Raw genomic sequence first — 27,553 nt, forward strand, 5'->3', positions numbered from 1 at the left:
TGGTTTACTCTGCGCCTAAAGACCACATTAATGAGTTTATGCCTATACCCCTAGTTTATGCCTATACCCCTAACCCTAGGATCTTTCAGGTCAGAGTTCTGAAAAGGTTTACAAGGCAAGGCTTCTTGCACATGGGCATTGATGCAGCGGGAAACGGGTTAAATCACGTGAGCGCTTGTGTACTTGGCTTGCCACTGAGGCCCATAAAAAGTGTAATTTGAAGAAAGAGAACAAAGAAATAAGCGAGTATAAAATCCCCCTGCGAGACACATCTCCGTCATTCACTGACTCCACTTCATCCCGCTCACATCCTCCGCCCTCTCTATACCCAAGGTGTGCTGAAGCGCGGTCAAACTGCGAGTCCGCTCCGAATCAAAAGATGATGCCGTCTCTTTGGTTTTTCTGTAGCATCTTTGCGTTGCACCTCTTGCTCTGCATTCATTCTCTACCAGTACCGGAGGGGAGAGCCAGCAACAGGTACAAAGCCGCGGCGGTGAGTGACGATATAAATGCAGATGATGTGGAATTATTTTACATTTTACAGAGCAAGCGCGTTTTATGAGTCGAAGTTATGGAGTATGTGGGTCCAGACTCACTGTGTGTGTGTGTGCGTGTGTTATCCTTTTGAGAGAGAAAGCGAGAGAGAGGGATCAGAAGAAAGAGAGAGTAGCCTACCCACTGGGGGAAAAAATGGTTGAATCAACGTTGTTTCCATGTAATTTCAACAACAAAAATGCTATGTGATGACGTTGATGTGGAAAACTGATTTGGATTTGCACAAGGTAATTTTTTGACCAAACTTTTAACTTCATAACGTAAATCAAAACTAGACGTTGAAATTATGTCTGTGCACACAATGAGCACCGTTTACTTGTGGAAGAGTGTTTGTACTAAATCAGTAACTTTGTTCCGCAACAATTTACAGGTAGAGTGCCTGCAGAAAGTATTCATACCCCTTGACTTGTTCTACGTTTTGTAGTGTTACAGCCTGAGTTCGAAATGAAAAAGTGAAAACATGTTTTAGAAATGTTTGCACATTTATTGAGAATGACATACAGAAACATCTCACTGACATAAGTATCCACACCCCTGAGTCAATACTTTGTAGAAGCACCTTTGGCAGCGATTACAGCGGTGAGTTTTTACGTTTCTAAGAGCTTTCCACATCTGGATTGTGCAACATTTGCGCATTATTATTTTCAAAATTATTCAAGCTCTGTTAAATTGGTTGTTGATCATTGCTAGGCAACCATTTACAGGTCTTGCCATCAGTGGCTATTTTAGCATGTAAATCTTCGTGGGGCAAACAAAAAATGTGGGATGGATGCCAGCAAAGCCATAACAATATTCGATGACAAAACAATAACATTAGTTGCACTATAACGGTGACAAACGGTGCCCACAAACAGTTAGGGCCTACATAAAGCTGTCCCAACAGCAGTCCCAACACCTTACCACTGCTACAGTTCATTCAGCCTCATTTACTGCCTTTAAAAAAAACATAGCTGATATGGCTTACTTGCTTAATGTGGTTTCTAATGACAATTGAGATGTACAAACTATGGTATAAGGGGACGACAAGCGGATAAGAGGCAATCGGTAATTTCGATGATGACATTAATGAGCGAGAGACGACGGACGTAACAGTTAGTCAATATAACTATTTGTTCAGCACTTTTTAAACGTACAGCGACATAATTCAGAACATGGGTCGTTCTTACACATAAACAGACAATGAAATCTATTAGAATATTCGATGATTACATTTCTCTAAAACAGCTTATAGGCAAACAAGCACACACCGGCCACGAACGATGTGTTTACAATACCGCGTTGGTGAAAATAGACCAAATTATTAGGGTGAGGCACATGAGCTACTAACAGTTTACTACACAATATACACTTAGTATTACTTTCTTAACTACAGTATACACATCTATCTGGCATCCTACATAATTTATGAAGCAGCATATCCATTTTTGGACTCACGTTGTTGTGATGTGCTTGAACAGGAAAGTGGCGAGGCGGTCCATCTTGGGAAAATGTTGTAATCAAAGAGAAATGCCGGATTTACAATTCTGAGTTGAGTGACCGTTCAATACGTATTTTCCCGGTCTTAGCTCGTTTTCCCGAGTTCCCAGTTGTCTTGAACTCACTGTTAGCCACTGATTCCTTCCCAAATCACTCATTGTTGGATTTGCGATTTCCAACTTGTGTAATGTTTATGTCCAATGGCCGATTAGCACCAAGACGTTTTATCTTTAATTTCTATTCTTATGAAAAGGATTTGATTGTCGACTTGATTCATGGTGAGGACTGCTAGCTTGCTAGCTAAGATGTTGAAAGTATGATGTTGACATGATCAGTCCAATCAAAGCTACTGTACATATAACGTGTTTTGATGTCATTCTGTGGCCAATGACCTTGAGCCTTCTTGGATAGGCACTTCTAATATAACTCTATGGCAGAACCCAAGGGGCAACATTTTTCGAGCTCTAACCTTAGAATTGGGAATGAGTACTGTCCCATGAGTGACAGAAAACTGAGCCAATCATGACAGAAAGCTGAGCCAAACAGGCGCAACACTCTGTATTTTCTGCTGGCTAGCCCCACCACCACAGAAATCACTGAGCTAGGCTGAAACACCTGCATTTTGGAGTTGCCTTACTCAAGAAAGTAAACAAGAGACCATGTTTGTATAAGGCTTTATCAACTCAATTACGTTTTTTTTTTTTTTACATTGTTTGCAAACTGATATGTGACACATATTAATGCTAAACTTACAAGCAAAACAGGGAAGCCCCCCCCCCATTTTTGATTTTGTATTAAAAAAAAAAAACTAAAAGTGTGGGGCTCAAATGACGGGTCGCCACTGCTTGCCATAAGTTTTGAAGTAGATTTAAGTCAAACTGTAACTTGGCCACTCAGAAACATTCACTGTCTTGGCCTTGTGTTTTAGGTTATTGTCCTGCTGAAAGTTGAATTAATCTCCCAGTGTCTGGTGGAAAGCAGACTGAACTAGGTTTTCCTCTAGGATTTTGCCTGTGCTTAGCTTCATTCTGTAAAAAAAAAATATCCTGAAAAACTCCCAGTCCTGAACGATAACAAGCATACCCATAACATGATGCAGCCACCACTATGCTTGAAAATAAGGAGAGTGGTACTCAGTAATGTGTTGTATTGGATTTGACCCAAACATAACACTTTGTATTCAGGACAAAAAGGGAATTGCTTTGCCACATTTTTTCCAGTATTACTTTAATGCCTTGCTGCAAACAGGATGCATGTTTTGGAATATTTTTATTCTATACAGGCTTCCTTCTTTTCACTTTGTCAGTTAGGTTAGTATTGTTGAGTAACTACCATGTTGTTGATCCATCCTCAGTTTTCTCCTATCACAGCCATTGAACTATGTAACTGTTTTAAAGTGTCACGTGTGCTCCCTCTTCGGCCTCTAGGTCACCAGGCTGCTCGTTATGGCGCACACCTGTCACCATTCTTACGCAAATCAGCACATTATGACACTCACCTGGACTCCATCACCTCCTTGATTACCTGCCCTATATGTCACTCCCTTTGGTTCCTTCCCCAGGCATCATTGTTATGTCTGTGCGTTGTTCGTGTTTTCTTATTCTGTATTATGTTACGTTTATTTATTAAAACACTCACTCCCTGAACTTGCTTCCCCGACTCCCAGCGCACACGTTACATAAAGTCACCATTGGTGAAATCTCGAGCGGTTTCCTTCCTCTCCGGCAACAGAGTTAGGAAGGACACCTTTATACACAATCCAAAGTGTAATTAATAACTTCACCATGCTCAAAGGGATATTCAATGTCTGTGTTTTTCATTTTTTACCCATCTACCAATACGTGCCCTTCTTTGCGAGGCATTGGAATACCTCCCTGGTCTTTGTAACTGGATCTTTGTTGGAAATTCACTGCTCAACTGAGGGACCTTACAAATAATTGTATGTATGGGGTACAGAGATGAGGCAGTCATTCAAAAATTATGTTAAACACTATTATTGCACACAGAGTCCATGCAACTTATTATGTGACTTGTGAACTTATTTTGGCTTGCCATAACAAAGGGGTGGAATACTTTTACATTTAAAAAAAATCTTTATTTAACTAGGCAAGTCAGTTAAGAACAAATTCTTATTTACAATGAAGGCCAAACCTTAACGACGCTGGGCCAATTGTGCGCTGCCCTATGGAAGTCCCAATCACGTCTGGTTGTGATACAGCACAGGATTGAACCAGGGTCTGTAATGACACCTCTAGCACTGAGATGCAGTGCCTTAGACATCTGCACCACTCGGGAGCCCTGGCTCAAGACATTTCAGCTTTTCATTTTTAATAAATGTTTCAAATGTTTGGAAAACATCATTACACTTTTACATTATGGGATATTGTGTGTATGCCAGTGACAAAAAACATCTAAATTTAATACATTTTAAATGCAGGCTTAACACAACAAAATGTGGAAAAAGTCAAGGGGTGTGAATAATTTCTTTAGGCACTGTATGCATGATCAGTGTTTTTTATTATTTTTTATTATTGGCTTCATGTCAATCAACTGGTGCTGAAATACCCTAATATGTTAAGCCCATGCTCTCTTGAAACATGGGTTTCAATTTAGGTTTAGTTTACATTTAAGTAATTTAGCATACGCTCTTATCCAGAGCAATTTACAGGAGCAATTAGGATCAGATTAAGTGCCTAAAAATCAGATTAAGTGCCTTGCTCAAGGGCACATCACATTCACCTAGTCGGTTCAGGGATTCAAACCAGTGACATTTTAATTACTGGCCAACGCTCTTAATGGCCACCCCATTACCGCTAGATTTAGATATTCAGGAGAACGTGTAGTTTCTCTAAAAGGTGTGTGTGCCTATGTGTGTGTGGGAGACTGAAGGTGACCAGAGTGGAATGTTGACAGAGCTTGTATGCCATTGTTGTAACGAGTGCACTGAGAGTCGGGAAGCAAGCTCAGGGAGTGATTGTTCTAAGAAATAAAAGAAACAATGAACGCGAAACACAACCAACGCACCGACATGAAAACAGAGTCAATAACACCCGAGGAAAGAACCAAGGGGAGTGACAGATATAGGGAAGTTAATCAAGGAGGTGATGGAGTCGAGGTGAGTGTCATGAGGCGCAGGTGCGTGGGATAATCAGCAGCCTGATGACCTAGAGGCCGGAGAGAGAGTATACTTGACAATTGTATGAATACTTAGGATGCAACCTACTTTCTCTATGATTTGTAAGACCTTGACAGCCCTCAATCTTTCCAATTGGTGGACAGACATGACAAAGGAGAAGCCCTACACACAACGCTTGCCTCCTGGATACACATTTCAGATTGGCGCTGGGCTCTGCACAGTTGACGACAGCATCAAGTGGCTCTTTGCTGAGAGAGAGCTAACATAAGGACTCGGGTTTGTTTACATTGAAAGAGTGTGGGAGGGGTTTGGAATGCTTCAGACCATTCAGGTGAAAAATACTTATGTACTAGGGTCCGAACTCAAGTAAAAGTATCCATACACTGAATAGGTGCCGTGAAATGTGTTGTTTTACAGGATCAGCCATAGTAGTACGGTGCCACTGGAGAAAACTAGGTTTAAGTGACTTGCTCAAGGACACATCAGCAAATTCTTCACATTGACAGCTCGGGTATTCAAACGAGTGACCTTTTGGTTACTTGCCTAATGCTCTAACCACTAGGCTACCTGCCGCCCTAGATAGTGTGTGTCAGTGGTGCATGCAGTCAATTTGTTCCCTGCTGTTGACAAAGTGCGAGAGAGGGAGATTATGCAGGCTGAGGCAAGTCATCTGGCATCTGGTGCAGGATAACAAACCCCTATGTCTGCTGACACAGGGAAAAGGGAAAGAACAAGATAGCTGCTGCGCTGAGAGAGCCGGCTCACCTCCGTCGGGTCTTCCATTGTGCGTTCTTCTCTATCACAACTTCCCTTTGTGCTGCCAAAAAAGGCACCCCCAAAAGCATCTGAGAGTGCAGTTGGTTGGAATCAAAGTGACTGTCAATAGTATAGTCGGTAGGGATACAGTTGTTTTCATGCAAATATGACCACCAAATATAAAGCGAGATTTGCGTTCAAGTTTTCCTTGCATACCATGCACATACACTATAAATACAAAAGTATGTGGACACCCCTAGTGGATTCGGCTATTTAAGCCACACCCGTTGCTGACACGTGTATAAAATCAAGCACACAGCCATGCAATCTCCATAGAAAAACATTGGCAGTAGAATGGTGCCTTTCAAACAAGTCAGTTTGTAAATCAGGCCTTCATGGTCAAATTGCTGCAAAGAAACCACTACTAAATGACACCAATAAGAAGAAGAGACTTGCTTGGGTCAAGAAACATGAGTAATGGACATTAGATCAGTAGAAATCTGTTCTTTGGTCTGATGAGTCCAAATTTGCGATTTTTGGTTCCAACCGCCGTGTCTTTGTGAGATGTAGAGTAGGTGAACGGATCATCTCTGCATGTGTGGTTCCCACCGTGAAGCATGGAGGAGGAGGTGATGGTGTAGGGTTGCTTTGCTGGTGACACTGTCAGTGATTTATTTAGAACTCAAGACACACTTAACCAGCATGGCTACCACAGCATTCCGCAGCGATACGCCATCCCATCTGGTTTTAGCTTAGTGGGACTATCATTTGTTTTTCAACAGGACAATGACCCAACACACCTCCAGGCTGTGTAAGGGCCATTTGATCAATAAGGAGAGTGATGGAGTGCTGCATCAGATGACCTGGCTTCTACAATCACCCGACCTCAACCAAGTTGAGATGGTTTGGGAATAGTTGGACCACAGAGTGAACGAAAAGCAGCCAACAAGTGCTCAGCGTATGTGGGAACTCCTTCAAGACTGTTGGGAAACTATTCCAGGTGAAGCTAGTTGAGAGAATGCCAAGAGTGGGCAAAGCTGTCATCAAGGCAAAGGGTGGCTACTTTGAAGTATCTAAAATATAAATATATTTTGATTTGTTTAACTCTTTTTTGGTTACTACATGATTCCATATGTGTTATTTCATAGTTTTGATGTCTTCACTATTATTCTACAATGTAGAAAATGGTGAAGATAAAGAAAAAACATTGAATGAGTAGGTGTGTCCAAACTTTTGACTGGAACTGAATATATTTTTTATATTTTACCTTTTTGATCTTGTCTCATCACTGCAACTCCCCAATGGGCTCAGGAGAGGTGAAGGTTGAGCCACGCGTCCTCCAAAACATGACCCAGTTCTTTATGCCCACCCACACCAATGTGCTGGAGGAAACACTGTTCAACTGATGACCAAAGTCAGCCTGCAGGCACCTGGCCCGCCAGAGCGCGATGAGCCAAGTAAAGCCCCCCCAGATCACACTGGGCCATTTGTGCACCGCCCTACGGGACTCCCGGTCACAGCTGGTTGTGACACAGCCTGGGATCAAACCCAGGTCTGTAGTGAAACCTCAAGCACTGTGATGCAATGCCTTAGAACACTGTGCCACTCGGGAGGCCCTAGCACCAGAATTGTTTGTTGGGATCTTCATGAAATGTGTTTCCATGGCCGAGCAGCCGCACACATGCCTAAGATCACCATGCGCATTGCCAAGCGTCGGCTGGAGTGGTATAAAGCTCGCCGCCCTTGGACTCTGGAGCAGTGCAAACGGGTTCTCTGGAGTGATGAATTATGCTTCACCATCTGGCAGTCCGACGGACAAATCTGGGTTTGGCGGATGCCAGGAGAACGCTACCTGCTCGAATGCATAGTGCCAACTGTAAAGTTTGGTAGAGGAGGAATAATGGTCTGGGGCTGTTTTTCATGGTTGGGCTAGGCCTCTTAGTTCCAGTGAAGGTAAATCTTAACGCTACAGAATACAATTCAATTCTAGACGATTCTGTACTTCCAACTTTGTGGCAACAGTTTGGGAAAGGCCCTTTCCTGTTTCAGCATACAGAAATGGTTTGTTGAGATCAGTGTAAAAGAACATGACTGGCCTGTACAGAGCCCTGACCTCAACCCCATCGAACACCTTTGGGATGAATTGGAAAGCCGACTGCGAGCCAGGCCTAATCGCCCAACATCAGTGCCCGACCTCACTAATGCTCGTGGCTGAATGGAAGCAAGTCCCCGCAGCAATGTTCCAACATCTAGTGGAAAGCCTTCCCAGAAGAGTGTAAGCTGTTATAGCAGCAAAGGGGGGACCAACTCCATATTAATGCCCATGATTTTGGAATGGTATGTTTGACAAACAGGTGTCCACAAACTTTTGGTCATGTAGTGTATGTTATAGTCTACAAACAGAGTGGGTACTTTCTTTTCAAATAACTTTGCTGATTTTGACTGAATGATAAACAGACAAAGGTTACCATGGCAAAGCATAGATTAACGGTCAGAGGGCAGTCACAGACATATGACTAAAGGGGAGCATGCCGACGCTCCTTAAAAACCTGTCAATTGAGAAAGAAGTATGGTTGAAAGCAACGCTGGCAGCTCCGCTTTGAAAGAAATGCTACTGAGAATTATCTAGTGGTATCTGAACATGTAGATGCTTGTGTAGATACTGTAATTTAAACTCAAAAGGTGCTATACTGGAACTTGGCATGTCTACATTCGTATCCCATCATTTTTCAGAGACTGAACCGTAAAGCTTGAGAGACTTCATGAGATACTTACATGTATTTTACAAGTCAAGCCATTGGAAGCAGGATAAGTACTTAAGTCAAGGTTCCAAAATGGGTCTGTTGGAGTAGTCTGACGTAGTGTGGCAACATAAACAGAACTGTGAGTTCACCAGAGAGCTCTTCAAATATTCCCTAAAGTTGTTGGAACGTTCATTCATGAGATGAATCTACACTACAGAATTAGTTTTGAAACCTTTTTGTTTTGAGTTCTTTCATTGTTTCCTTTGAGACACACAGACTAGTGAGCAGGAACCGAATCTCTAACTGGGAAACATTGATTTGACGATTTGAGGAATCTCTTCACCCCAAGCGAGACCTGCCATCAAAATACTTTTCCTTAGCAGTGGTCTTTGGTGTTGCAACCAATTCATTCTTTGCTAACAAAGCAACTTAGATACATCACTGTCAATTCCTCATTCTTTCTCTCATTTCCCATCATATTAAATCCTCATCCTCTTCCTGCTAAACCATTTCTTCACTCAGTGTAATCACTTAGTTTGTGTGTACAACCTCTCAAGGCGTGCAGAATGCAGGTCTCTGGGGCTCGTTGTGTATAAATATTTATCCTCGATGGATTTCCTCCATCGTGCACATTCTTTATCTTTATGGCCTACTTGTTATCTACCAAAGGGTGTCTGAGTTAGTGGGGATAGTGCTCATACAGTGCACTCGGAAAAGTATTCAGACACCTTGACTTTTTCCACATTTTGTTACGTTACAGCCTTAATCTAAAATGTATAAAAATGTTAATCAATCTACACACAATACTACATAATGACAAAGCAAAAACAGGTTTTTAGAAATGTTGGCAAATTTATTTAAAAACTGAAATATTATATTTACATAAGTATTCAGACCATTTACTCTGTACTTTGTTGAAGCATCTTTGGCAGCGATTACAGTCTCGAGTCTTCTTTGGTATGACGCTATAAGCTTGTCACACCGGTATTTGGAGAGTTTCTCCCATTCTTCTCTGCAGATCCTCTCAAGCTCTGTCAGGTTGGATCGGGAGCGTTGCTGCACAGCTATTTTCATGTCTCTCCAGAGATGTTTGATCGGGTTCAAGTCCGGGCTCTGGCTGGGCCACTCAAGGACATTCAGAGACTTGTCCTGAAGCCACTCCTGAAATGTCTTGGCTGTGTGCTTTGGGTCGTTGTCCTGTTGGAAGGTGAACCTACGCCCAAGTCTGAGGTCCTAAGCGCTCTGGAGACAGGTATTCATCAAGGAACTCTCTTTGCTCTGTTCATCTTTCCCTCGATCCTGACTTGTCTCCCAGTCCATGCTGCTGAAAAACACCCCCACAGCATGATGCCACCACCATGCTTCACCGTAGGGATGGTGCCAGGTTTCGAGGAAACCTGGCACCATCAGGCCACAGAGTTCAATATTGGTTTCATCAGACCAGATGATCTTGTTTCTCATGGTTTGAAAATCTTTAGGTGCCTTTTGGCAAACTCAAAGCGGGCTGTCATGTGCCTTTTATTGAGGAGTGGCTTCCTTCTGGCCACTCTACCATAAAGGCCTGATTGGTGGAGTGCTGCAGAGATTGTTGTCCTTCTGAATGGTTCTCCCATCTCCACAGAGGAACTCTAGAGCTCTGTCAGAGTGACCATCGGGTTCTTGGTCACCTCCCTGACCAAGACCCTTCTCCCCTGATTGCTCCGTTTGGCTGGGCGGCCAGCTCTGGGAAGAGTCTTGGTGGTTCCAAACTTATTCCATTTAAGAATGATGGAGGCCATGGTGTTCTTGGGGACCTTCAATGCTGCAGACATTTTTTTGGTACCCTTCCCCAGATCTGTGCCTCGCCACGATCCTGTCTCGGAGCTCTACAGATAATTCCTTTGACCACGTGGGTTGTTTTTTTCTCTGACATTCACTGTCAACTGTGGGACCTGATATAGACAGGTGTGTGCCTTTCCAAATCATGTCCAATCAATTGAATTTACCACAGGTGGACTCCAATCAAGTTGTAGAAACATCTCAAGTATGATCAATGGAAACAGGATGCACCTGAGCTCAATTTCGAGTCTCATAGCAAAGGGTCTGAATTCTTATGTAAATAAGGTATGTGTGTGTTTTTTTTATTTTAATAAATTAGCACAAATTTCTAAAAACCTGTTTCCACGTTGTCATTATGGGGTATTTTGTGTAGATTGCTGGGATTTTTTTTGATTTTTAATCCATTTTAGAATAAGGCTGTAATGTAACAAAATGTGGAAAAAGTCAAGGGGCCTGAATACTTTCCAAAGGCACTGTATATATACTGTGTGCAGTATGTGCTCAGTATGTAGGAGGAAAGTAAATGTTGCGCCTTTTTCCTGTTTCAGGCGTGGATTTAGATGGAAGCCACAATGGGTGCATTGAAAAGTCTGAGTACCTCAGCAGAAGCCTGTAACCGTCTTGGTTGGATGAAGCAGTTTTCCCCTATACTTTCTTCTAAGGAAGAGAGGCTACCTTCTAATCAGGGGTGAAAGTAGAATAAATGTTTTCCCGGTACCCAACCTTCTAAATGTGCACACGCTTGCGCCAAACATTTTTATGGACCTAATCATAAAATTACATATATAATCGCTATTAATTCAATAGCATCTCTGTGGGCCTAGTCGTAAAGATTTGTCATTTCACTTTTAAAATGTATTGTGCCATAAACACAGGCAGTCATGATGTTTTCATCTGATTATCAAACAATCACGTCAAAGGGCTCCTTTACTAGGCTACCTGCACACGTTCATCCACTCTCAACATATTACCAGCCTCCAAACAGTGGTGAATGGAAAGAGACATCTGTTATTCAAAACACCAAAACGTGTCATGGCATTGGCGATTGTCATTAGGCTAGCATTTATGCGTCCACTGCTGTCCTCGCGGGTCTCAGTGGCGGCCACTCATCGCTGCCTTGGCAGAATGTCTGTTTTTCTCGAAACCACGTCGCATTTTGGATCGTAGGCTATACCACCCGTTTTCAAGTCCATTTGCAAATTTTTCAGGCCTCTGACTGGTACGGCGTACCCCCACGATTTATTTTGCCGTACCAGATCGTACCACTTTACTTTCACCCCTTGGTTCTAATCTACAGTAAAGCAATCTTTAAATTTCAAACGGAGCCCGACCGATATATCGTCCGATAATTCCAGCGATAGCCGATATTCAATAAATGGGAGGAAAAAAGGGAATCTCATGCTGATCTGAACACTTGCAACCATTCTCATGATGTCATTATTGTCACAATGTAAGAAATCAACATAACGTTTTTTTGTTTTTTGTTGTTGTATAACGGCAGATATATCGGTATCGGTAAGGTTTGTCCCCCATAAAATCATAATATGTATCGGACCCCAAAAAACTATCGGTCGGTCTCTAGTTTCAATTGAAGACCAATTGTTTTCAGATTGGTATGGTAACAGCATCATGAGGTCACATTCATGACAAACTCCTTTGTTGTACACCAGACAGACATCCAGATGTTGTCTATGATCAGGGTGAGAGGGAATTTTCTAACACCTGCTTCCCTCACTACAGCTGTGTGTTCAGGGTATGAGGGAGGGATTGGGGGTGGGTAAGGTGGCGGTTTTTAGGGAATGAATGACATAGACAAAAGCCTCTTTTATAGCAACAGATGCCACCAGGGAGATTACCCCCCAGAGCCATGGTCTGTAGGCGGGCACATTTTGTTGTCGTGTTTCACCGTTAGCTGGGGTTTGCCAAGGTGAGCAAGACACAGCTATCCAGAACTGTCCTGTAGGGACATGTCAGCTCTCTTTTACTGGGTTTTTCCCCAGTTTCCATCTGACAGACTGCGGTTCTGTGTTGTTCGACCTCATTGGATCTTTAAGCCCGTTGTTGAAATGCAACCCAACATCCACCACCACATGCTTGACTAAAACCAGTCACTTAGTCAGTTCTATTGGACTACTGTTGATGCCAGTTCAGCTGATTTCATCAACCAATCTGTGTGCAGTATGATGTGGTGTTGCCTAGGGTGGGCTTTATTCCATCTCAACTCAATTCATGTAAGAAATACATGTGCATACAAATCATGAATGGGGAAAAATGTGGAGCCATTTAGGATTATGTCAAGTGTTGAGTCTAGACATGATGATGCAAGAACAGATCACTGACCAGTGACCACCATCCTACTACAACAAAAAGTTACCACAGGCTACAAATCAATTCATTCGGTTTAGTATAAAATCACAAAAATACCTTAATTCAAATCTAAAATGTTTGTGTAAAACTATATCTCCCTGAATATGTGAAATATTTTCCATTAGAGGTTCAGAATAAACTAAGGCAGTGTTTTCCAAATGGAGGGTTGGGACCTATTGGTTGGTCACAGTAAAAGCCTTCTCGGCTGCGGTTCAAAGTTGGGACTTGGCTACAAATGTGGTATTATTAATGTTAAGTGAAGGAAAGTAAAGTAAGGATAGAAGTCAATAGGCTATAGTTGGGTGATGTCTCCAAAAAGTTATCATATCTCAGGCTATCACAGACCAAAACATTGCTATCAGGTGATAAATACATCTGGTGTAAATCTGCCAGCGGTCCCAGCGGCATACAATGCTTCACATAGAATGGGGCAGTCCTCAGTTTTTATGGGGCAGACCTGGAGTTTGGCTTTCTCTCTTGCACAAGTACTATGTTGTTCTCTATTGTCTTAGTCAGTTGAGGCCTGTAAATGTAGCCTATTGTCTGCAAATCTGAACAATGACATATTGGGCCTTTCTTTGAAACTCACACCCAACTAAGAAAATCAAACACATGCATCCCTCACATAAGGATGACATCTGGTCCAATGTCACCTGTTTCTAATAAGCATGGAACTTGTAACTCCCATTGGACCAAAAATATTTCAAAGCTCTTGATGGTCCTGAGTTATGAGTAATTCATTCATCTGCGTGTGGTTGTTATGAGCACACTGAATAGCTGACAACATGCTGGAGGGCTGTTTTCTTACAAAGACGCTATTTTGGCTCTGCTGGTGAGTGGTTGTTCTCACCGTAGTTAGCATTTTTTCATCATGAATCTTGTTCTGAAGGCAGCTCTGCAGAGTGGTCACTAGCTGGCACAGCCACAATATCATAAAATATGATTTTAAACCTAACCTTAACCACACTGCTAAACCTAATTCCTAACCCGAACCTTAAATTAAGACCAAAAAGCTCATTTTTGTTTTCATACATTTTTACAATATAGTCAATTTTGACTTTACACCTGGCCTATCGAAGGGGAAATCATTCAGTTCTGCCACCAGGACAAGACTCATGACAATAAACGTCAACCTGCGTTCTGCATAGAGACTTTTTTGGCTACAGTTCATTGCATCAGCTGAACCCCAAAAGATCTGAACTAACTGTCTTGTCACATTGAGTGGCAAAGCAAAAGATATATAGGCGATCTATTAAATAGGTATTATGTTGTTTATTTTTGAAATATTGGATGAAAAGTGAGCACCTGCCCTTGAATATTTTTGATGTTGCTTTCTCTTGCAGCCTTCTTCAACACAGTATCAGCACTTTGATATTAGAGTAGGAGTGTCAAATGTTCAGGCTGCTGCATCGATACTATGGAGGCTCTAGTCTACAGCGCCTGGTTAAATTGTGTTTGAGAGCTTATTTGTACTCTAAATGGTTAAATAAGTGAGAAATATATGTCATTGCAATAGTATATGTTGCCCACTCAAACTATTATCTCAAATTAACATGTTGAATTATTTAGCCATATTCAATTATTTTATATTGAGCAAATTTCCTTAATGTGGACAGTTTGTGTAACTACCTTACACAAGTTAGCATTTTCACCCCATAAATGACACATCCTTTTTACCTCAGATTGGGGATGTTAGTATAAATGTTTATAGTCATCACGATGACATAAGATCAATTGCTTAAATCCCTTGGCTGAATACAGTGTGCAACATCCTAAGTGGTGGAAAACTAGTGGTGGTGGAAAACTGTATTTTATTTTCCCATTTTTTCCCCCCAACTGCCTGCCATTAAAGCTAGATAAGGAGGGAAATGATGCCTTTTCAGCCTGAACGGTGGGTGCTTTATGTACGAGCCAGCCTACATGGGACACGAGTGTATTACCAGTTGGGCACAAATCCTAGACGATAGCGTAAATTTAGCGCCCACTATCGGCTGCCTAAGCTACTTACTAACCAAATTGGGGTTTCTTCCATACATCAAGGTTAGTGACATTGTGATCAAACATTTTTTTTTAAAGATAGACATGAGATAAAATTGAATGGTTACAGAATTTACAGAATAACTTGAAGATAGGAGGGAAGGCTTCCTCATTCAAAGGCTGAAAAGCAGAAGTGTACCTGGTTACTTATTATGTTAGATCGTACAACTGATAGACATAAATGGGATTCCTCTCTTAATGTCCATCTGCAAGGTTTGGAATGATGAGTTTTAGCAAGGAAGGTAGTGTGTACTAGTTCCTGATCACAACATCCAAGTCTTTCAAGCCTTTGTGAAAATGCACCACTGCATCAAAGCCTCTCCTGTTAGACTTTTAATGGCCATTTAAAAATAGCTTGTTCACAAATTACAGCTTTTAAAAGGTACCCTTGGGCTGTCGGACGCGGAAGCATTTTTAAGACCGTTAAAACAAGAAAGAAACTACAATTCACCCTATTTCACCTCTACAACTGTCACCCCCTCCCCCCATAGAAAAAAGCCAGAGAAGGAAAAGTTTCCAAGCCTTCACAGCTGCTTTTTAGGAAACCAGTAAACTGTAATAAAGCGAAGCCAAAGATAGAGCAAGGATAAAGTGGTGAGAGGGTTCAGCCGTCCCCCCTTCCTCCGACCCCTCCCTGTCCTCCACCCAATCATCTCTCCACCCATTCAATTGACAGACTAATTCCCTCTAAATTCTCTGGAGGAAATTGACTAATAATGCCTTGGAGATTTATCTGTGTCCCGGAAGCCCAGCTCCTCCTAAGGTTCTCTATTAGAACGTTACAGTAATGTACCATGCTGCCATTTACTGTGATGACAATGTCTTGCTATGCAGCTATCTAAAAACATTAATTCCATTTTCCATTTGATTTAGTTTAATGTAATTTTGTTTGTAGCCTAGATGCATGTGATTTTGTCAAAACAATAGCTTAATTTACATTCTTTGAATGGTACTTAGTTGCACATACCTCTTTTCACAGGGATGGCCTCAGAAGACTCACCCATATGGCCTGAAGAAGACGACAAGATTTGATCATACTCAGGACACTCTGAAGGAACCATTGCACTTGTCGGGAGGTGTCTATCCAGAGACTGTGTTGCCATGGAATGGCACAGAGTCGATCTGGAATCGGCCTCGCTGTGGTGTTCCAGACTATCCTACTCAGAAGCAAAGTGGCAACTCGGACTACCACATGCAGAAGGGGGGCACCTTTGGAGGAAAGCAGCGGCGGAAGCGCTTCGTTGTCTTTGGGGGGCGCTGGGACAAGACTGACCTCACCTACAAGTAAGGTTATTCTTCTCTGGTCGATCTAGACCAGGTATTCCCAAACTGGGGTACGCCAAATAAAAATGTGATTCACATAAAAAAAAAAAAATAATAATAATAGTATTTTAGGGGGGTAAAATTCTAAAAATATCTTCACATTTTCAAACAGTCCATTAATATTTTCCAACGGGGCTTACATTTGGGTGAGGTTTTTTTCTCGCCTGAGTAGCCTCGTTTCACTGCCAAAAATGTAATTAAACCATCTAGTGTTCAGCGAAATAACAACACAATGTCAAATACAGGTAGCCTAGGTAGCCTAGGTAGCCTAGTCAAATAATTAACATTCAATCACATTAACTGTTACTCTCTCGCGGGAAATTTTCACTCTTGCGCAGACATTTAGAAGCGAAACATGACAATTTAAAAAATAAGTCACAGGAGGTTTTTGAGCGAGACTAAAGACGACTTTTGAGTAGTAAGACATGTATAAAAGCAACAGATACCATTCATAAGAAGGGGCTAGAAGCGTCTTATATGGTGAGCTACCGAGTGGCTAGGACAGGCAAGCCCCATACTATTGTGGAGGACTTAATTCTTCCTACTGCCGCGGATATGGCTGGGACAATGTTTGGGGAAAAGGCCCAAAAAACTATACAGACAATGACTTCATCAAACAACACTGTTTCACGACGCATCAGTGACATGGCAGGAGATGTTTTGAAACAATTACTGCTTTGCATACAAGCCAGTGAGTTATATGCATTACAGCTGGATGAGTCAACTGACGTGGCGGGCTTGACACAGATCCTGGTATATGTCCGTTACGTTTATGGGGGGTCAATTAAGGAAGACATCCTCTTCTGCAAACTACTGGAAACCAGGGCAACATGAGAGGATATTTTTAAAGTACTGGACAGCTTTGTGACATCAAATGGACTTTGGTGGTCAAGATGTGTTGGTGTCTGTACTGATGGCGTAAAAGCTATGACAGGGAGACTTAGTGGAGTGGTAACGCACGTGCAAGCAGTTTCTCCCGACGCCACTTGGGTACACTGCAGCATCCACCGAGAAGCTCTTGCTGCCAAGGGAATACCTGACAGCTTGAAAGATGTTTTGGACACTACAGTGAAAATGGTTAACTTTGTTTAAGCAAGGCCCCTGAACTCTCATGTATTTTCTGCATTATACAATGATATGGGCAGCGACCATGTAACAATTTTATAACATACAGAAGTGCACTGGTTATAAAGGGGCAAAGTATTGATATGATATTTTAAATTGAGAGACAAGCTTGAAGTTTTCTTTACTGACCATCATTTGCACTTGTCTGACCGCTTGCATGATGACGAGTTTCTCACACGACTGGCCTATCTGGGTGATGTTTTTTCTCGCCTGAATGATCTGAATCTAGGATTACAGGGACTCTCTGCAACTATATTCAATGTGCGGGACAAAATTGAGGCTATGATTAAGAAGTTGGAGCTCTTTTCTGTCTTTTCTGTCACACAGGTCTTTCCATCATTGTATGATTTTTTGTGTGCAAATGAAATCAAGCTTACGGACAATGTCAAATGTGATATAGCGAAGCACCTGAGTGAGCTGGGTGAGAAATTACGAAGGTACTTTCCGAAACGGATGACACAAACAACTGGATTCGTTATCCCTTTCATGCCCTGCCTCCAGTCCACTTACCGATATCTGAACAAGAGAGCCTCATCGAAATTGCAACAAGCGGTTCTGTGAAAATGTAATTTAATCAGAAGCCACTGCCAGATTTCTGGATTGGGCTGCGCTCAGATTTTCTTGCCTTGGCAAATCGCGCTGTTAAGACACTGATGCCCTTTGCAACCACGTACCTATGTGAGAGGGGATTCTCGGCCCTCACTAGCATGAACACTAAATACAGGCACAGATGTGTGTTGAAAATTATTTGACTGAGACTCTCTCCAATACAACCCAACATTGCAGAGTTATGTGCATCCTTTCAAGCACATCCTTCTCATTAACCTGTGGTGAGTTATTCACAATTGTTGATGAACAAATAAGGTTTTATATGTAAGATGGCTAAATAAAGAGCAAAATGATTGATTATTGTTATATTTTCTGCCCTGGTCCTATAAGAGCTCTTCATCACTTCCCATGAGCCGGGTTGTGACGACAAACTCACACTCATTCTTATGTTTAATAAATGTATTGCATAGTGTGTGTACAATGACGGCAAAAACAACATTTGAGAGTGCGCTGACCCTGGTGCTAGAGGGGGTACGCAGCTGGAGGTTGAATGTTTGAAGGGGTGTGGGACTATACATTTTTTAAATTTGTATTTTGTATGTAAATCACATTTTTATTTGGCGTACCCCAGTTTGGGAACCACTGCTCTAGACATATCCATGCATTGCTTTTTCACTGGGATCTGCTTTTCCTGAGTTTACAAATTCAAGAGGTTATCACTGATATCTGTAGTTTAGCCAGGAAGGACAGAGACACAAATGCAACCCCTGTCACGGTAGACTGGTTCACTTCTACAGTACACTGGCTGGCAAAGAAAGGCCGCTACTGGCTGACAAAGGCCGCTACTGGCTGACAAAGGCCGCTACTGGCTGACAAAGGCCGCTACTGGCTGACAAAGGCCGCTACTGGCTGACAAAGGCCGCTACTGGCTGACAAAGGCCGCTACTGGCTGGCAAAGGCCGCTACTGGCTGGCAAAGGCCGCTACTGGCTGGCAAAGGCCGCTACTGGCTGGCAAAGGCCGCTTACTGGCTGGCAAAGGCCACTACATTGTTCTGAATGAAAGGCGGGTAATGTGTACATCATATGTATCACGCTGGTCCCCAAGCCAGCACCTCAGCTTATTTTATATGCTCAAAATCAAGAATCATTTGGGTTAGGCCACCCAGGTTACAGCTACTGAGAGGAGAGAGGAGCCTTTACACTGAAGCCAAAACTTCTAAAGAGACACATTTCAGTGAATGATAATTTGATAATAGTATGCCCAGTCTATGTAGATGTGTATTCAGTGTTTGGCTGCGTTCATGTTTTTGATAGAATTTGAAACCAGACATGGCAGAAAACTAGGAGGCACTACTTTTCTTTGCCTTTGAAGCACCTTTTGATTGACACGGTGACCTCGTGCCCTCGGGGTCATCTGCACTCCTCCCTGTGTTTGGACTGCCTCGCCTCTTCCATTAAAGTCAAAAGACGGGCCACACCGGACATTTGCCACCCACCCCCTCTGTCATTTGGAGTCAGGGGGGGTCGTGACCTGAAAAAACACAGCCATTTACAAGACAGTGTCAGAGCACTCAAGCATGTTACAGCAGAGCAGTCCACATGCTTCCTGGTGTCTCCACATACAGCTCAGCAGGAAGGGGGCTGTAGAGGGGAAAGGTCAAGCTAATAGTTACTTCCAGAGGAGTGTTATCAGAAGAGCAACACTGAGTCTTTGTTACGGAAAGCAAATTCTTTTTCAGCACGACAGTAAGTGTCACTCGTATTTTTTAAATTAGTCCACTGTTAATACAGTCCCAAAACATTTCAAGATATAGGATTTTCAAGAAGCAAAGTGTCACTTGCCATATCATGATGATGCCTGTGGGAAGTGACACTTTGCTTCTTGAAAGTCTAATATCTTTAAAACTTGACTGCTGACATGCTAAACATTTTGGGACTGTATTAAAGAGATGCTCCGGTACTTTTGGATAATTTTTAGCCAGCAGTTCTGAAAGTAGCACTCATGAGCCCAAAAATTGCCTAAGTCACATATGTGCAGATATGTGCACCACGTCATCTCTCTCTCTCTCTCTGCTGTGTCCACTATGCCGTTGGGCCCGCCCTGCAACTTCATTGGATAACGCTGGGCAGGCCTCTTGCTAGCTGTCCCTCAAATGTGAGGGGCTGAAGCCCATTGGCTAAAACTCGAATTGCTAGGGTGCTGACCCATGTGGATGTAAAAATGTAGGAAACATGGCGTGGCACATCTTCAAGAAAACAGTTGCTTTCAAACTATGGATTTTGTGGCTAATTGAGGTAAAGCAGTAATTCTGCTCATAGATTATGTATGTATGAACTACACATTGACACATCCATCCCAAAGCAGGATGTTTAAAAAATATTTTTTTTAGTCGCCAAAGTACCGGAGCATGTCTTTAACAGTGGACTAATGAAAAAAACACAGAAATATAGTTTTTGTGTGGATTTTTCCTTTAATGGCGTAGAATTGTTATATTATGTTGTATGAATAGTGAGCTTATGTTTTCATGTGAAAAATGCCATATGTATTGATCAAGCTGTGGTGCTGTGTATGATCAACCACCCTTCCCCAAACAAACACCAATATATTGCATCATAAGTCATCATTACTCATGATCCCTTTGAGGTAGCCACTTACTCAGTGTCCCTAAGTATAGCTTCATTGTCATTTTGCTGATTGTCAACAGGCACTGAACCTCCTGTGCCCTGCACTCCCTCTCACACAAAATAATTTCTGCACACACAGCTTTTCAAGAAAGGAACAAATAATTGTACGATTGTACAGTACTGTAGGGGTGTGTACTGTACTCTGCTGGCTCATCACATTTTTACCTCAGGAGACACACAACAGCACAGAGCTGGACCTGCCTCTTTTGGCCCGCGAGCCAGCAATCAGCACTGTTGTCCCCGCTCTGGTTCCACTCCTCTTTTCCCAGAGTGGCTATGGTGAGGGGGGTCATTACAAGGCCAGCGTTTTGCTGTCTCCTCTGTGATGACTAATAATAACGGGCCGTAGCATTAGCAACACAGTGACTGTTCCACATTCTGGAACTGAACTCCCAGGGCACAGGTTTAATGGGTGTCTGCTGCAGGCGTCGGGGGCTGTGGTTAGAATCGGGCCCCGGCATGCATCACCGTGGCAGGGTTAGGGAGGTTATTGAAGTAGAGTAGGGTAATACAGCAACAGCACAAGGCTGGCCTCTCCTGTCTGGGCATGTATGTAGGGCCTCCACACAATGAGGCGCAATCCATTTCTGCAACCCCCGCCCATTCATTATGAAATCTAAAATGAAGAATAAAAGTGATAGCCGCCATGGCTGGTATCCAGGGAAATGTCTGCAGGGCAGGGGGGTAACGGATTGCAACAGAAAGCAGGGGGGTAACGGATTGCAACAGAAAGCAGGGGGGTAACGGATTGCAACAGAAAGCAGGGGGGGAAGGATTGTACTGGCGCCCACTGAGAAACCCATAATATGAAACATGAGACGGACATTGAGACTGAACATGTCACGGTTGTTTAAATGTCCTCCATGGGGTGTCGCCTGGTAATAACAAGCGCTGCCCTTTCTGTCTGTCAACGCCTGTCATAATAATGCAGGTCCTACTGGTTGGACGGACGCACACACAACCTCAGTCAACTCAGAATTCAGCCTTGCTGCATGGTAATCCACAACAACTGTGAACAAGTTGAAGTTCTGTTTCTATGTACTGCACATTACCTATGCCTTGAATAACTGAAGTATGAATCCAAATACAACAGGTGTAGCCTTTACCGCGAAATGCTTACTTACGAGCCCTTTCCCAACAATGCAGAGTTAAAAAGTACGAAAATGTGCAAATAAAAATAGAAAATAGGAAGACAATAGATAACAATAACGAGGCTATGTACAAGGAGTACCGAGTCAATGTGCAGGGGTACGAGGTAGTTGAGCTAATATGTATATGTAGGTAGGAGTAAAAGTGACAAGGCAATCAGGATAGATAATAAACATCATTGTACGTATGTGAAGAGTGTAAAAATGTGTGTGTGGCGTCAATATGCATGTATGTGTGTGTGTGTGTGAGCATGTGTGTGTGTTTGTGTTGGAGTGTAAGTAAAAAAATAAAAATAAACTTTTATTTAACTAGGCAAGTCAGTTAAGAACAAATTCTTAAGTATGTGTGAGTGTGTGGGTAGAGTCCAGTGAGTGTGTGGGTAGAGTCCAGTGAGTGTGTGGGTAGAGTCCAGTGAGTGTGTGGGTAGAGTCCAGTGAGTGTGTGGGTAGAGTCCAGTGAGTGTGCATAGAATCAGTGCAAGAGGGTCAGTGCAAAACTAGGTCAATGCAAAACTAGGTCAATTCAAATAGTCCTGTTCACAACTGTTCAGCTGTCTTATGGCTTGGGGGTAGAAGCTGTTCAGGAGCCTTTTGTTCTCAGACTTGGCACTACGGTACCGCTTACCGTGCGGTAGCAGAATGAACGGGTCTATGGCTTGGGTGGCTGGGGTCTTTGACAATTTTCCGTGCTTCCACTGACACCGCCTGGTATAGAGGTTCTGGATGGCATGGAGCTCGGCCCCAGTGATGTACTGGGCTGTCCGCACTACCCTTTGCATCCGCCTTGCGGTCGGATGTCAAGCAGTTGCCATAACAGACGGTGATGCAGCAAGTCAAGATGGCAGCTGTCAAACTTTTTGAGGATAGGTATATTTTTTTTTATGATTCTGCATAAAGAGTGTTGGTTGGTGAGTTAGGTCAGTATGCAAGCAAGCACCTATCATAGTCTTTGTTCATGTTGCTGTATACTTAAGTTGATCACTCTTTTGTCGCTGAGAATTTTCCTGCACTGCAGAAAATGCAACTTGTAGTGTATTTGACTTGTGGTTTCCACTTGAAAATCTCAAACTTGATTTGCCCAAACAAAACAAAAAATGTGTCAACCCCTACATAAATGTTCATAATTTATAATTCACATAATAATTCACATTTCCTGTTGCTGTAGGATTATTTACCTTCTGTAGCAAACTGGTTCAAATTAAGATTCTACATCTGTATGATTGAACCATGCCATCATGGTGATCTGGCATTGTGCAGACAGTTAATCCATACAACCCATTCAGCAACATATTATACCAGATCCTTTTGTTGATGTGGGACGTTTGACAGCTTCAACCCACCAGTCAATCTGGGTGGCATCAGACTGGGCCTTGCACCCACTTTAGAGAGGCTTCTTTCTCACAACAACCAGATTATCCTAGACCAAGGTCACCCTGTGGCCCATGAAGCAACTAGAGAAGGGTGGCACTCACTCTGCCCCTCGCAAAAGAGGATTATGGGTAGAACACAGATGGCGATCACGCTGGTGGTTTCTGACGTGTGTGTGTGTGTGTGTGTGTCTCACAGGATCATGCGCTTCCCCTGGCAGTTGAGTAATGAGAAAGTCCGTCACATCTTGCAGGAGGCTCTGCGTGTGTGGAGTGAAGTCACACCCTTGAAGTTCACTGAGGTCAGCAGTGGGAGAGCTGACATCATCATCGACTTTACCAGGTAATCATCATACTACAGGTGTAGGATCTTAATTTTACCAGTATTGTCGTAACAAAATAGATCAACGCTGGTAGACGAGAAGCAGGTACAGGGAGTGAACATTTAATTAACAATGGACATGAAACAGGACATGACAGCATCTGGACATGAACACATAATGACATTAATGCAGACACATGGAACAAACGACGGAGCAGACAGTTATAGACAGGGCAATCAACAAAGGGAAGGAGTCCAGGTGAGTTCAATGAGCGCTGCTGCGCGTAATGATGGTGACAGGTGTGCGTAATGAAGGGCAGCCTGGCGCCCCCGAGCGCCAGAGAGGGAGAGCGGGAGCAGGCATGACAATTTTAATGTTTAGTTTAGTCTATAATGTGGCATGGTCGATGGTTAGACTATTAGCTTGCCAAAATTAGGCTACATGAAAAGTGCAATACTGTAAATATAACTGTGTTAGTGTGGGTTTTCAGTGAATTTATGTAAATCACAAAGCTCATCTGCATTTCCTGTGGCGCAGAACACTCTGAGAACCTGAGGCAAGCTTGGGATGAACTCTATTTCAGCTCACCTATTTCAGAAAATCTATTGAAATTCCAGTCATGCACTGGAAAATGTGTTATTGATTTCTATTACAGTTTTTAAATGTACTTTCAATATAACAGCATTACTGGTCATATTGTGTGCTGGTGCACATCATCAAAACTATTTGTAAGTCTTGTATCACTTTCCTGACTCACTCAATATGTCTGTGTTTATCTGTGAAACACTCTACCTTTACTATAAATATTACTAATGCTAACACCCAGGACATCCTATTTTATCTGTCTTGTGCTTCTTATCAGGTTCATCTTGTTGACTTAGAGATGTGAAGCTCTCATTTTATCAGACAAAAACAAAAGGACCTTTTCAAAAGAGAAGTTGAGGGATTAGCGTTGATGGTTGTACAGATAATCAGCTTTGCTGTTGGACATTCATACAGCTATGTTCATGACTTGTTATCTGTTAGGGGAAGAGGTGGGAAATAAGGGTGTGGTGTTACAGCTAGTACAGGTGTAGCATTTTTCACAGGCCAACACTAGTGTTCAGTTATCTCGGTCCAATCACCAAACTTGAGGGCAATTTTCATTTACTCAATCAAATCTAAAAATGTGATGCAGGTGTGCATGAATTTGTGAATGTCCATTTATCTTCAAAGAAATGTAATTCCTGCATTACATTTTCTAATTTGGAACCTGAACTCACCAACTCAGTTAAACTGAGTTGAATTGACCCCAACCCTGCCCATCTCTCACCCATGTCTATAATAAGCCATGCTCATGGGCGAATCGTCCCCCCCTCTCCATCCTGAATGCACTTGAATGTTACAAAGCAGGACTTGTTAGCTACGGTTTATTTGAATGAAAAGCCTCAGGGCACATTTCTTCAACTCTCAATGGATTTCTCGTGTTGGCACGAGCACAACAGCATCACATTCCCTTGTTGTAAATGACTGCAGCTTTAGAGCATCCACCTACACACCAGACCTATTTACATGTTGCTTCTCTCAGACGATACTGTATCCGCCCTCGAGACCTTTGCCTTTGTAAGTAGAGATTAACACTGACATTCTGTCTCGTCCCGCTGCGGAGTTCATTTTTCCAAGGTAATGTACAGAACAGAGGCGTTTATCCTGCTTATACCACAGTTGTAAAATAAAAAAATCCTAAAGCACATATTTCCCGGAAGAAATAACATGTTTTCGTAGATTTTTTTGTCTTTTTTATAAGTTAATTCATACTTTCTCATCATTTGACCCAGTCGTTAGTTACATCACTATGCAGGCTGGCAACATTAATTGGATTTAATTGCTGTGGTATGAGCCGTAACTCAATGCCCCCACAGACCTTGTACCTTACATCAAAAAGATGCCTCAGTAATGACATGATGTTCAGTTACTGTACTAGGTTGGATCTTGACATCGAGAGGGTTATGGAGCCGCAAGATTTGTTATAGACCCAGATTTTTTACTGTCTGCAATGACAGCATTACTTTGATTATTTACTGTACAGAAGGTCTATGGAGCCTACTTGAATATCTGAGCAGAAAGGAAAGGATCAAATGTCAATTTCCCCTTTGAATGCATCTTCATTAATGTTGAAATGGATACATGGATACATCCCTTGTATATAAGCAACAGTACAAACATAATAACAAACATATGGGAATCAGATTTGTAAGGAGCCCATAAAGCAGGGTTCCCAAACTGGCGGCCCACGGTTGGTTTTACTTGGCCCCCCAAGTTTTCTGAGCAAAGAAAATGTATATATATATTTTTTTATACTGAACAAAAATATAAACGCAACATGCAACAATTTCAACAATTTTACTGACTTACATTTCAAATAAGGAAATCAGTCAATTGAAATAAATTCATTAGGCACGAATCTATACATTTCATATGACTGGGCAGGAAGCCCAAACAGTTGGGGAGCCAGGTCCAGCCAATCAGACTGAGGTTTTCCCGATAAAAGGGCTTAATTACAGACAGAAATACTTCTCAGTTTCATCAGCTGTCCGGGAGGCTGGTCTCAGACGATCCCGCAGGTGAAGAAGCTGGATGTGGAGGTCCTGGGCTGGTGTGGTTACACATGGTCCGTGGTTGTGAGACCGGTTGGACGTACTGCCAAATTCTCTAAAACAACGTTGGAGGCGGCTTATGGTAGAGAAATTAACATTTAATTATCTGGCAACAACTCTGGTGGACATTCCTGCAGTCAGCATGCCAATTGCACACTCCCTCAACACTTGAGACATCTGTGTGACAAAACTGCACATTTTGTGTGACAAAACTGAACATTTTAGTGTGGCCTTTTATTGTCCCTAGCACAAGGTGTACCTGTGTAATGATCATGCTGTTTAATCAGCTTCTTGATATGCCACACCTTTCAGGTGGATGGGTTATCTTGGCAAAGGAGAAATGCTCACTAGCACAAAATTTGAGAGAAATAAGATTTTTGTACATATGGAACATTTCTGGGATCTTTTATTTTAGCTCATGAAACATGGGACCAACACCAACATGTTGCGTTTATATTTTTGTTCGGTATAAAATGTTCATAGTTGGACATACAAGACTGTAAAAACACCAGGAAATCAGCTCCAAGTTTTCTATTCCCAAGTATTCCCACGCATAATAGAGAGACGTGATCGTATACAAATCTAAGCAAGGTTTGAAATGATCTGTTTGGGATTCTTGCAGTCAAATTGCAGTCTACAAATTATTTGTAATTAAGTTCCCAGGCCCTCCGACCATCCGCTTAAGAAGAAAATTTGCCCGCAGCTGAATCTAATGCCCTAAAGTGACTAATGAAGTGGTGAACTTTGTCTAAAATAAAATGTCTGACCACCCTGCCTTGTGCCTCTGTGTTTGTTGTGTAGGTACTGGCATGGTGACAACCTGCCTTTCGATGGTCCTGGAGGCATTCTGGCCCATGCCTTTTTCCCCAGAACTCACCGGGCAGGCGACATCCACTTTGACTATGATGAGAGTTGGACAGTGGGAAACAGCATGGGTGAGTGAATAGCAGAAATAACCTATTTAATTTACCGGTCTATAGCAGTGGAGGCTCCTCGCAGGAGGAAGGGGAGGACCGTCCTCCAGAGTGAATTTCATAAAAATAAAAATAGTGAAACATTAAAAAAGATAAAACTATACTAAAAATGTTCACGTCACAAAATAATTGATTAAAACGCACTGTTTTGCAATAAAGGTGTACAGTAGCCTCAGCAGCAGTCTGTAGGGTATCACCATGGTTTAGCCAGAGGACAGCTTCTGTCCTCCTCTAGGTACATCGATTTCAATACAAAACCTAGGAGGCTCATGGTTCTCACCCCTTTCCATAGACTTACACAGTAATTATGACAACTTCCAGAGGACGTCCTCCAACCTATCCGAGCTCTTGCAGCATGAACTGACATGTTGTCCACCCAATCAAAAGATAAGAGAATAAATCTAGTACTGAAAGCTATTGCTAGCTAGCACTGCAGTGAATAAAATGTGGTGAGTAGTTGACTCAGAGAGCGAGAAAGACAATAGTTTAACAGTTTTTAACAAATTTATTCCAAAACTAAAGAGAAGCAAGAG

At 42.4% G+C, this 27,553-nt stretch overlaps 1 protein-coding gene across 1 annotated transcript in view; it reads left to right on the forward strand.

Moving 5' to 3' along the window:
• Positions 1-212: 212 nt before the first annotated feature.
• Positions 213-27,553, forward strand: part of mmp11b (matrix metallopeptidase 11b) — a 35,213-nt gene continuing 7,872 nt past the window's right edge. Inside the window, exons 1-4 of the mRNA XM_071351837.1 lie at positions 213-493; positions 15,869-16,173; positions 23,287-23,430; positions 26,848-26,981. Coding sequence (XP_071207938.1) covers positions 380-493; positions 15,869-16,173; positions 23,287-23,430; positions 26,848-26,981 — 697 coding nt within the window. The 5' untranslated portion in view covers positions 213-379. The remainder of the gene's footprint in view (positions 494-15,868; positions 16,174-23,286; positions 23,431-26,847; positions 26,982-27,553) is intronic.

Source organism: Salvelinus alpinus, chromosome 18 (genome assembly GCF_045679555.1).
Source record: "Salvelinus alpinus chromosome 18, SLU_Salpinus.1, whole genome shotgun sequence".
Taxonomy (NCBI): domain Eukaryota; kingdom Metazoa; phylum Chordata; class Actinopteri; order Salmoniformes; family Salmonidae; genus Salvelinus; species Salvelinus alpinus.